General features: G+C 54.8%; 6 protein-coding genes across 6 annotated transcripts; 4 read left to right on the forward strand and 2 right to left on the reverse strand.

Annotated features, from left to right (window-relative positions):
* Positions 1–333: 333 nt before the first annotated feature.
* Positions 334–1,636, forward strand: COCCADRAFT_31170 (uncharacterized protein; the record flags this gene model as incomplete). The annotated part of the gene is made up of 2 exons (XM_007720175.1): positions 334–560; positions 919–1,636. 2 exons carry the CDS (start codon positions 334–336, stop codon positions 1,634–1,636), a joined length of 945 nt encoding a protein of 314 aa, XP_007718365.1.
* A 758-nt stretch (positions 1,637–2,394) lies between these two features.
* On the forward strand, positions 2,395–4,227 carry COCCADRAFT_10058 (uncharacterized protein; the record flags this gene model as incomplete). The annotated part of the gene is made up of 2 exons (XM_007720176.1): positions 2,395–2,494; positions 2,615–4,227. The coding sequence occupies 2 exons, from the start codon at positions 2,395–2,397 to the stop codon at positions 4,225–4,227; spliced, it is 1,713 nt and encodes a 570-aa protein (XP_007718366.1).
* Positions 4,228–6,665: 2,438 nt separating this feature from the next.
* On the reverse strand, positions 6,666–7,250 carry COCCADRAFT_31172 (uncharacterized protein; the record flags this gene model as incomplete). The annotated part of the gene is made up of 2 exons (XM_007720177.1): positions 6,666–6,884; positions 7,095–7,250. The coding sequence occupies 2 exons, from the start codon at positions 7,248–7,250 to the stop codon at positions 6,666–6,668; spliced, it is 375 nt and encodes a 124-aa protein (XP_007718367.1).
* Positions 7,251–8,214: 964 nt separating this feature from the next.
* On the forward strand, positions 8,215–8,666 carry COCCADRAFT_41921 (uncharacterized protein; the record flags this gene model as incomplete). Its single annotated transcript, XM_007720178.1, has 3 exons — positions 8,215–8,249; positions 8,322–8,367; positions 8,424–8,666. The coding sequence occupies 3 exons, from the start codon at positions 8,215–8,217 to the stop codon at positions 8,664–8,666; spliced, it is 324 nt and encodes a 107-aa protein (XP_007718368.1).
* A 218-nt stretch (positions 8,667–8,884) lies between these two features.
* On the reverse strand, positions 8,885–9,572 carry COCCADRAFT_41922 (uncharacterized protein; the record flags this gene model as incomplete). The annotated part of the gene is made up of 3 exons (XM_007720179.1): positions 8,885–9,050; positions 9,187–9,349; positions 9,539–9,572. 3 exons carry the CDS (start codon positions 9,570–9,572, stop codon positions 8,885–8,887), a joined length of 363 nt encoding a protein of 120 aa, XP_007718369.1.
* Positions 9,573–10,541: 969 nt separating this feature from the next.
* On the forward strand, positions 10,542–10,844 carry COCCADRAFT_112010 (uncharacterized protein; the record flags this gene model as incomplete). The annotated part of the gene is made up of 1 exon (XM_007720180.1): positions 10,542–10,844. A coding segment is annotated over one exon (303 nt), but the record flags the coding sequence as incomplete, so codon positions are not given.
* Positions 10,845–11,659: the final 815 nt, after the last annotated feature.

Genomic DNA, 11,659 nt, shown 5'->3' on the forward strand with positions numbered 1-11,659 from the left:
GACGTCTGGCTATGGGTGTCTGGGGAAAATGGTTGTGGTAGAGTATAGTAGTAGTAGTAGTAGTAGTAGTAGTAGTAGTAGTAGTAGTAGTAGTAGCAGCAGCAGTAGTAAGTGTTTGTCGACAGCCGGCGTCTTCACCCGGTGGCGACACGGGGCGTGTACCTCGTGCGCGGTGACCCCTGCGGGCGACCAACGCATCCAGGAACCTGGCGAACAATGGGTCGAGTATTCACAGGCACAGGGTCATGATTTTTGGGCAGTGCACCAGATGGCAGCGATAACAGCGATGGCGGCAACGAGGGCGGCACTGGAGGGCGGCAAAGAGGAAGCCACATGGCAGGCAGTTGTGAGGGCAGAAGCCGTGTGGTACGAGGAATGTACTGCTCTGCGACTTGCTACTTGCTGCTACTAAACGGCTTGACCGCCCAGCGGACGGCAGAAGTCAGGTACCCCGTGATGGAGGTACCCTGGTGTGCGGGGAGGGGTGTGATTAGCGCAAACGGCAGAAGCGAGCAGGGAGTGGCAAACAGGGCGAACGAGTACGGGGCGGGGTGGGTGAGGTGAGTAAGGCGGGTATTATGAGAGTGTGTGTGAGTGTGTGCGAGAGTAAGGTATGGGTAAGCAGATGGCTAGGTTTGGTGGTGAGGCTGGCGGGCCGGGGGAGGCTTCTTTTTTGGAGGTGTGGAGGCAGGATGGGAGTGTGGGCGTGGAGAGGGGAGTCTTGTGTGGTGCCATTGACTCAGGGTTCAAAAGAGGCGCACTGCCGGGCGAGGCAAAGCACATGGGCAATGGGCCAGTCGAGGGGGGCTAGAAGCGCGCAGGGGCCCAGTGTCGGAAGAGGCGAAGAGGGAAAAGGAACGCAGGCGGAAGACGAGGGTAGCTTCCGCGGGGGGACCCGCTATGCTATAGATAGACTAGCGCCTCACATGGCACGCTCAAGATTTTCCATGCTGTTGGCGGGCGAGTGGCTGAGTCAGCGGTATTGTACCGAATCTGTATCGCGGGCGGTAAAGTAATGTTTTTGGGCCGGGCGGGGGCGCAGGTGACGACGAGCTGCGAGCCCCATGGTGCAACGGATCCGCGAGCAACACAATCGACCCAGGACCAAGACCCACGACGGGAGGCAGACGGTGCAACCAGGCGGCTACGTCAGCACCGCACATGTCACGGCAGACGGCTGGTTGGCCGCGGCCGCCACAGCGTCGACGATTCATCGCCCGCCGCGAGCGCTGGGCGTGGCCGTGGCCGTGGCCGTGGCCGTGGCATGAGGCATGAGGCGCGAGGCATGAGATGCGACATGAGACAGACGGTAGACATGACGAGTCAGGGCGACATGTTCTGGAAGTCCCACAAGGGGAGCGCAACCTGGCCAGCCCGCACGTCCGCCGTGCATGCGAGCGAGACATCATGTGCCTCCCCACGCCCAGCCGCAGACCCATTCACATCACAAGAGCCACGCGCGCGGCGGCGGTACACGGGGGGGTGCACGCCGTGGGCACACCTGGCCCAGGTGGCGTTGGGGGCCCTGGATGCGTTGTTCTTCTCTCCAGGGCAGGGCAGGGCAGGCAAGGCGACGACGAGAGGAGGCGGACAAGATGGAGGCTCTCTGTTGCTGCTGCACTACACCACCTCGTAGTATACATAGTAGCAAGTACCGTACGCCCGTATAGGCATGGCAACCTGGCCACGAGCGTCGCAGAGACTGACGCCATGGGCCACGGGCTCAGCGTGAGAATCGGCCAAAGAGCGGTAGAAAGGCCGGACGGGCTCTGGATGCAATCTGCCGGGGGTGCTCCGGCGGCCCTTATCCTAGGGCTAGGGATGCATGGGTAGGGTAGTGGGAGGGAGGGAGGGGTGGAGGGTGCGTGCAAGGGAAGGCAAGGGAGGTGTGGCCCAGGTCGTTGCTCTTGCTCTGGCCACACCCCTGTCGCTGCAGTCCGCGCACACGCTGTGGGCTTTATACATACCCAGATCCACTCCCACCTGTGCTGCCACCAGACGTTGCCCTCTCACACACCCACACTCACACCCACATCCACACACACACACACACACACACACACATACATACTACACCTGCCCACAGTGCTCTCCTCTTCCACCATCACCATCATCAGCAACAATACCACCACAGCCACCAGCAACCCCATCCATGTCTCCGCGATCCCTCTAGTCCCGCCGGCACTCCCTCTGCTCGGCTCTACTCCAACACTCCCCCATTGACGCAATCGCAACTAAAGTAAACCGCCCACCTCCAAGAACCACGACCACGGAACCACGCCGTCCCCACTGCAACTCCCACCCCACAATCCCCGTCCCACGACCACCGACACTCGCTCCCGCCCTCTAACCTCCACATATACACACACACACGCACACACGCACTCTCGAGATATGCCTCTCCGCGCCGAACGGCCCATTGTGCGCGTCGAGCCCAGCTCCATGCGCACCATCGAAACCAGCAGCACAGAGAACCTCTTTGGCCTCTGGTCTGGTGAGTAAACCATGCAAGATCGAGCCACTGCAACCCACTGCAAACCCCAACCTCGCTGGGATTTGCAGCTGGACAGCAGCCTCACCACCATAGACACATGCACTAACATAGCTGCAACAGTCTTTGCGCGATGCTCTCCAGCCATGGAAGACGGCAAGCGCTACGAGAACATGGCATGGCGTCTTTGGTCTCGCGAGACGTTTTGCTGCCAGCCTGATTCGCTCACATCGTCCCGTTGGTCACTAGGACGTCGGCTGTCAAGCAGCGCCCCGGACGTACCCGAACTCTCCACCAGCGTCGCTTCCGACGAGTCCAACCTGGACAGCGCAATCACCTCCACCTCCCGCTCAGACCTCTCTGCCTCTCGCCCCGACCTTCGCCGCCACGACTCGGCTACCAGCCATGCCCGTGGCAAGCACATGACTCCCATTGGCCTCGAAAAGGTCGTCAACTCAATACAGGAGAAGAAATTCATCGAGCCCCTCTCGCCTCTCCCAGCCGAGCTCGCCGCCCCGATACCCGAGCTCAAGCCAGCCGAGGAAGACACGACGCCTCGCAGCGCCACTCCCCCCTCGCATGCCCGCCCCATTCCCGAGGCCTCGACATCGACCGTCGCCACCAGTGTCGGCTGCGACATCATGAGCCCGGCAGTCGGCTCAGAGGCCAGCACCTCGACCGACGTGAGCGAGCACAGCGTCGTCCGCGGCTTCGAGCCTGGCCACATCTCCACCTCGATTCGATCGAGCACTAACCTCAACCCCACTCCCATCCTCAAGAAGACCTCGAGTTTCATCACCAAGCCGCTGCCCACAAAGACCGACAGCACCAAGAAGAGGCAGCCCATGTTCACACTCGGCGGATCGTCCGAGGAGGAGAACTGCAGCTCCTTCGAGGCCTACTCCATGGCCCAGCGCAGCTCCCTCACCGAGCACCTGCGCAAGGCTGCTGCCCCCATGCGCAAGACGACTTCGTTCAAGACCGAAGTCAGCACCCGCACCTTCCAAGACGCCACCTCTGAAAGCGAGGCGGCCATTGAGAGCGACAGCGAGGATGATATTGACGAGAGCGCCATCGAGGAGGAGGACTCTGATGACGACGACTGGGAGGACGACGACAACGAAGAGAGCGGTCCTCCCAGCGTTGCTGACCGTACTCCTCTGTTCCAGCGGGTCGACTCCAAGCCTGACCTCACCTCGCGTCGATCGCTCCTCACCACCGCTCTTCATCAGGATGACCGCGCATTGGCGCTCCAGAACGCCGCATCCCGATCAACCCCTGCCATCCGTCGATCCCGCACATCGACACCAAACGGCCCCTCTACCGGCAACTCACCCCACGAGGACAGTGGTCTGATGATGATGCGATCCCAGGCCTCCCGCCCCAAGCCCATCATCATGACCACATCCAACGTTCACCCACCTGCCATGTCTCCCAAGACGACGAGGCGCAACATGCTGACCTCGGAGTTGACTGGAAGCTTGAGGCAGAACCTGCTGTGGGAAAGGCAACAGAAGAATGCCACCACCAACGCAGTCGCAAAGCGCCAACAGAGCGCCGCGAACCTACCTGGCCTGCGCCGAGCAATGACGACGGGCGACGTCAAGGGCCTCAACAACAACGAACAACAATCACAAGCCAAATCATCGGCCTTCAAGGATGACAGCAAGCCCAGCAGCGCGTACAACCAGTTCTTCGACTCTGGGCTTGGCGATTACCACAAGTCTGGATGGTAATCAAGCATCATTCTATTTTGCTTTTCAACGTTTGCACTTCTAGCGGCATCTATGGTTTGGCATTGAACCAGGGCGTTTTTGTGTTTTAATCATGCTCTTGTTTTTTTGTTTCTTTTTTTTGCTCTCTATTCTACCTTTTGCTGCCCGTCTTTTTATTACTTTTGTTTTTTTGTTCCAGACTTTTTTATTGTTTGGCGGGCCGCCCAGTCAAAAGGGCGGGCCAGCCAATCTGGGGTAATGTTCAACCCAAAAAACTTCTGATACCATCAGGGCTTTGAGTATGCCCGACGAGGCTACGAATTTCTTTCATGCAGTCATTGCGTTTGGCATGGGATTGCGTCTTCTGTATGTGGAAGATGGGGTCACGGCTCACGCCTATCTGGTCTGTACTACTACTATCACCTGCACTGTACTTTTATCGGGCTTGTTTGCCCGAGCCACTATACCCTGGAATGGGACGGCTTTTGCGGAGCTGGCCCGATGATGGAAATATCCTCGCATGAAAGATAGCAGGTATTTGCCTACATAGGTACTTAATGACAAAAAGCGGATTTTTACATTACTCAAACGTTCGACCCTGCATTGCACGTGCGCGCTTTTTTTTTCGGTGACTTGTGATGATATGATGGGGAATGGGGAGGGGCCGCCGGTGAGGCCATGCACGAGACACCGAGGCAATACTTCTTGGGGCAGTTTTTTTGATTGAATTCTGTCGCAATGTCAGGTGTCCAGGGATTCAAAGTCCCAACAAAGAGACACATGCTCGATTTGGAGCCGTCTGTTTGGTAGGCCTCTTTACCGCTCTTACGTATCATCTACCAGAGCTAGGTAGCCCAGACGAGCGCTTATGCACGCTTTGATGTAGGCTTCCCTGCGGCGCGCGCTGAATTACCACCACCCATGGCATGCAATACATGTCATGACTTTGGATACTTTGTCATTTATCATAACAAGGCAACCGTGGACGGCCCGTTGAGGACATGAGTAACGGGCTCACTTATCTTTTACAGATATAGCTCTTGGCCCGGGGGGGGGGGGATGAACAGACAGCCTTATTTTATGACGAAGCTGCGGCCTCACAAATTACCTCTGGCACTAGCAGAGAAGGCCGTCGCGGCCAGTCTGTATCTGCCAAACCGGTTCCCGCCTTTGTTCGGGCCGGCTTCCTGTCCACTGTGACTTTGAACTGCGGTGTTGAGACGGCGTGCCTCACCTATGCTGCACCGACTGCAACTCAACACCGGAAGGGCAGGATAGCTAATGTCCATGTAGGGTATGACCGTGGGCAATCAGGAGGTCGTGTCTCATGAAACACAGGCTGCACTCGATATACGCCAGCAATTGTTTGACGTGCATTATCGTGGGATCGGCGGCGGGCGAGACTCGACTGTTGCTTACTGCTTGCTGCAGGCCGCACCGCTCATCAGCCTTATGGCGCAGGCGCAGGCTGCGAGCCCAAGCCGACCACTGTACTCGCCCATGACACACACACTCTCTCTCTCCCTCTCCTCTGCCCACGACACAGTGTCCCATCAACCACAACGGGCTTTCTGCGCAATTAAGCAAGGCGTGTCCCGATGGATGACAGTGACATGCTTAATGTCCGCCATATTCCAGCCCGCCCACACATCCACATCCACACAACGTCATGCTTGCAATGACTCCCACGCGCGCGCGCCCCCCGCCGCTTGTCCTGCCCTGTCCTCGACACCTTCTGCTTCGTCGCCCCTCACTACTGTAGAGTACTCTATTGACTTGCTGTCTGCCTACGCAAGCCTCGCCAGCTGACTTGCGGATAACCGTCTCGCCAATCTTCCCCTTCGACTTGGCTCAGCAAATGGGAACATCCACCCCGGATCCAGCGGGCTCAGCTCAGCGGGCGGACCCAGTCAACCCGCATTGTTGACGCCCACCCTCTACCACTTGCCCCCCTCCCCCGGAAGGCGTTTGATCATCTGGATGCTAAAAAAACAATCCTCTGTGTCTGCATTGGCGGACGGAAGTGCTCTATCAGGCACCCGCAGCAACTACCCCGCGGCAACCAAGTCGGTCTGGAGGTTGATGCGCTGGCAGTTTAGCGCCTGCGAGTGGTCATCTGAAGCCATACTCGACGAGTTATCTTGAAGATGATTCAGCCTCATATACAAGGCCCCTTCCGCCACGCCAAAATGCTCCCTGGCTATACTTGTGTCAAGCCTCTGTCTGGTAATACGCTGACACTCGTCGTCGCCGTCACCGTGATCGTCGCAACCGCTCCTCGCTACGGTTGGCAATCACCTGGGACCGGCCCTGTCCGCCCTTTTTATTTGTTGCTCCCGTGCAATCCAGGCGACATTGCTCGTCACATGAACTCGCTTTGTCACACATGTCCCCATTTCCACAAAGTTGGTCGTATATACATCCATCCATACGTTGGTGACGTGCCCCTTTTGTGCCAATCAATCCCATTGCTCGATGCAGATCTGGCGTCCTGCACTCGCATTCGAACTAATAACATGTTGAAATACTTGTCTGCGTACGATGAAGCGGGAGATAATCAACTGCCGCCATGCGGCAAAGCAATACTCCACACAGCCTGTCTGCCTGCCTGCGCCGTCGACACCACCGTCAGATTTGCCCTGCTCAAGCGTCGTGGCCGCGGCTTCATACCCCATTGACTGGACACACGGAGTATTACACAGCGCCAGCATCTCCCGTCAATACATGCCGCATTACACCGCTTACGATCATCACTTCACAGCCTGCGACTCTTGAGAGACAACAAGACCTAGCCCAAGCCACTCGTCTCGCATACTACGGCTTATCACTCCAGTTCGCGGTACCATCTACCGCTTCCGGAGCAACAGACAGGGTGCCAGGATACATACATCAAGCCCTCCGCACACTTGCCCCACCCCCTCCTCGGCGCGCTGACGCCGTTGCTCACCAGTACCATGCGTCTTCGGCCCTACCGCCTCATTATCAATTGACCAGTCTTGCTTGGCACTACTTGCTACCCTTTCATTGACAAGTACCAAGGACATTCCGAAAGCTGACCATATACCCCAACTCTTTGGAGTTGCATTTTGTTTTCTTTGCAACAAAGCACATGCATGTCTGATAGTCTTTGTCTCACCGCATCCACATTAACCATTACCAACAAAAAAAAAGCTATTGACGCAATATTATGCAAGCTCCACTTCGGAAAGTTTTGCTCTAAGAGCATATACACATTAATCTTCCCGGGCCATCAAGGGCTCCGTGGCTTAAAAGCACAGGACCAGAAAAAAGATACCCCTGACGTCGTACTCCTTGAGAATGACTATTATTTAGTATCTTCTACGTCACCCTCTAGCTTGAGAGAGGCACTTGGCCAGTGCAATGTTATAGCTTTAGCTTCCATCGCTTCAAATGCAATTGGCACCTCTTGATTAACAGCATTGCTAACATCAAGCGCCGTTTGACATCCGCCTAGTCAGATGGTCTGTGGACTCGATCGCGATCCCACAAACTTTCCGGGAGATCTTGCAGTTGTATCTCGATGGATCATCGCGAACAACCTGATCAGAACCACATGAGCGGCCGCATTAACAACACGAGACCTACCAAGATTGCTCGTCTTTTCTTCCCGTGGTCTTGGTAACAGACAGATGTAGACTCCACTTGGATAAATCTATGCCAAGGCCGGATCTAGCCCTACGTCGCCTACACACCCCCATAGCCTACGTCACTCAGCCCGCCGAGCTTCCACACCAACTCGGACGACTTGTTTTCACACATTGGCCCATTGACTGCAACAATAGATCAAAGTTGCCAGCCTGCGATGGCATCAGCAACGCTCAAACGTCCGAGGTTCCATGACGAGGGATCCCATAACATGTGCTCATGAACCTCTCTCGGCGGTGAGTACGATTGGGCCGGGGTAGGCCTGTACCGAACAAATACACCCACCAAAGTACTTTCGGCTATTTTTTTTCGCAAACACCGAGGCTTCTCTAATACGAACACATGGGCAATGGACTGCTCAAAGCCCCGTGTCTGAAGTGTGCTATGCTCCCAAGAGCTGATTTCCCGGCATGACGTTCTCGATCGCGAGCACCCTTTGCGATTCACAGACTCGGTCGTGCACCTGACTCGGCCCATGTCGCGCCCAAGAGCCCTGTGATAAAGGACATGGCACACAATCGACCTCGAATAGATGAAGCCGGCATCGCAAGTCGAAGAGATCTCGGGTATTGGTCATGGAGTACGAGGCAACAACGATGCCAGTTGGTGGGGAAAAGACGACTTCATCTTGTGGCATGCAAGACATGTGGCTTGGATCCAAAGGAGAAGCCGTTTCCTGGCACCCTACCGACAAGGCGCAACCTACTGCCAGCAAGCGCTTCCCCGTCCTCAGGTGGCATGGCATCTATCTGGGACAGGCCTCCTTGTCCAGGGAAGCTGAGATTCTGTTTTAAGCACACGGGGCAAACTCCGGAATCATGCAATGTTTTATTACCGACCCTGATTTTTTCTTGGATGATTTCTGACAGACGGAAGGTTTATCAGGATCAGGTGCTTTGGACGTTGCAGCGGCAGGGGTTTCCCCACAAGTCAGTACCGGGCGCCCCCGAGCTCAACTTACGCGGCACGTTCGAGTGAGTATGTTGTACGCAGTATAATAATACCACTGGTCTCAAGAGCGTATAATTGTACTCAGCCATCGGCCGACGTGTCTCATTCTTACAGGCAAGGGGTAGGTCGGCGACTGGACTAAGCCACTGATTGTGCGCTCGTCGGGCGCTGAGATCACGAATGCGAATGGTATTGGAGTAAGCTGCGATGCGAACCGAAAAGACGCACTGCCTGGCAGCTGGCCATGCTCCTTGCTCCAACTCTGCCTGGCGCATGGCCGGAAGGATAAACGAGTCATGAGAGCACTTGTGTAGTCTCTCTCGTGTTGGGCGGCGAGCCTACGTGCGTAGCTGCTGCCGTTACATGTGAGGCCCAAGGAGCAAGGGGTGCTGAAATGCTTCGGATGAGACTTTGGGGGCGCGGACCGACCTGCTTGCCCTCGGCCCTTGCTCACGCGTTGGCTTCATTATCACTGAAAGGCTTCCTGGTCCCCACGTGTCAAGACATTCCAAGTGACGCCGAAACCCTGAAGATCCCCAAATCGGCGACGAGGCCGTTCCAAGTTTTTACCGCTACTAAGCCTATTTGTGTTCCAGGCATGGTGCAACCACCAGCGAGCAGAACGTTGATTAGCTTCCCCACTGGACCTTTACCCCGCAAGCCCTCTTTGGATATGGTTAGCTAAACAAACTAGGACAGTCCCGACGCGTTTTACCAAGGCACAGCTGGGAGCGAAGACTTTCGGACATGTCAGGTGTTGCTGACAAGATTCGGGAACGGTGGTTACAGTTCCCCAGACGGGCAACCCCAGACGTGGCACGTCGACCAGTTTGTGATGACAAGGGGCGAGTGGCTGGCCCACCCCGTGCGCAAGCGACGTCAACCAAGATGGCCGCACCACTGTTTCCATGGATCTTCGCTGCTCGCAACTTAATCCACCACTGATATTGTCGTCATCATACCCATGCCCACAAAAGGTCCACTCAATTGCCGAATACCCCCAAAATCTGCCTCCCCACACATCCGAACACACCCTTATTTTTTGTAACGATCACGGGGCTCCGCAAAAAAACCAAAAAAACAAAAGTCGATCTTTTCTGGGGTCAACACTTGGACTCGTCACGAGCGGTCATGACGTACATCTGGAGAATGCAGGTACCACCACTGCCGATCGTACATTACCGAATACGGCAATCCGGATAAATTCTCCACTCAGCCTTGCCGCGTAAACGGTAGAAGAAATACACCTAGTAGAGCGGCCTCGTCAGCCTCGCCTGGCTGCATTGAATTGGGGCGAGCATGTACGAGTAGTGTACGTGCAGGACTAACTAAGCATCGCCACACATTACTGATAGCGTAGCTGCATCCGCAAATGCAAGCTGCAGCATTATCATCCTGTGAAACAGATATCACATCTCCCCCCATTATTGACATGGTCTAGGTTTTGCTGTGTACATGTATCTGCCGACGACCCATCCCACATTTCCTATTTTGGCATTGGTACCGGATACGTATCACGCCATTGTAGGGCAAGCTCACACCACAAACACGGGCAACTTGCGATTGTAAATCTCCTTTGTCGTTGAAATGGCTTCTCTGTTTGATAAGCGATTGCGATATCGCTTCCCCGCTTCCCCGGAGACATTCAACAAACTGTTTGAAACCCAAGTGTCAAGCTTGATCCGATCAACCCACATATCCCAAAGCAGCATAGACTGGTGTTTTCCGTAATAGGAACTTGCAAATCAGTATGGAATGCGCAACCCTCACTGCATAGTGTATACACACGCGCCCCGTTTATTCGATTTGAATGGGGGCAAATGGAAAAACGTGCATGGCGCGTGTATGTAGTAAGTGACGTCACTTGTCTCATTATTTCGTTTCCTCGTATTTTTTGTTTTATCGATAATAAATACGAAGCGAAGCAGAGCGGATTCAGAAACTTTGACGACACACATCCATCATCGCTTCATCATGCGAGCGTCAACAACAAACAACACGCCCTTTTTATTCGCAAATGACGTGAAGAAAAAAACCCGATAATGCCATCTTTGTTGGGAAAAACGGGATGATGTTGGCAGCCACATATGGGTAAGCTTTCGCCCTGGTGGGCTTTTGTGGCTTGGGTTTTTCTCGAAGCGGAGGCTGCATAATGCACACACACACACACTCACACATGTTTCCCTTGCGTCTGCATCGACGACTTAGTTTTTTTTTGTTGGCGCCATCGTGCCGTTGTTGCCTGGGCTGCACATGGGGGGACGCGAAGGGGGGTAGCCGAGCTCTGCCGATGTATAGCGTATTTACACATTCCTAATGTGAAAAAAATACATGTGTATGTGGAGATTTGTGAATGATACTTGTAATATTCACAAGTATGTGTATGTGTATGGAGAGAGAGAGAGAGAGTACGTACACCTTACACTTACACGTGCCGCCATACTCGATTCTGCAACGCAAAACCCCACCGCCCACCTTCCTTCACATAGGACCTTTTAATTCCCTCTTTTTTTCGCAGACCCAGAATCTCTGGAATCGAGTTTTGAAGTAATATCCCATCCAATCAACCGTCCTTTTTTTTTCTTCAACTCAAACTATCGGATTTTTTCCCAGGTCATTTGTTCCCTCCGATACAAAATAATATCTCTCCACTTTTTTTTTTCTCCACCCACTCTCACTCTTCACATGTCCGACAAGCTCCACTAGTCCACGTACGAAAGAAACCCGCGTACGAGAAACGAGAATCAAGGGATAGCAACCCGTGAAGCTCCGATAACAAGACCCACCACGCTTCTACCCGTCACCTTCTAGACCTTACTTACCCCCCCCCCCCCCC

The sequence above is a fragment of the Bipolaris zeicola genome, assembly GCF_000523435.1.
Source record: "Bipolaris zeicola 26-R-13 unplaced genomic scaffold scaffold_416, whole genome shotgun sequence".
Classification (NCBI taxonomy): Eukaryota; Fungi; Ascomycota; class Dothideomycetes; order Pleosporales; family Pleosporaceae; genus Bipolaris; species Bipolaris zeicola.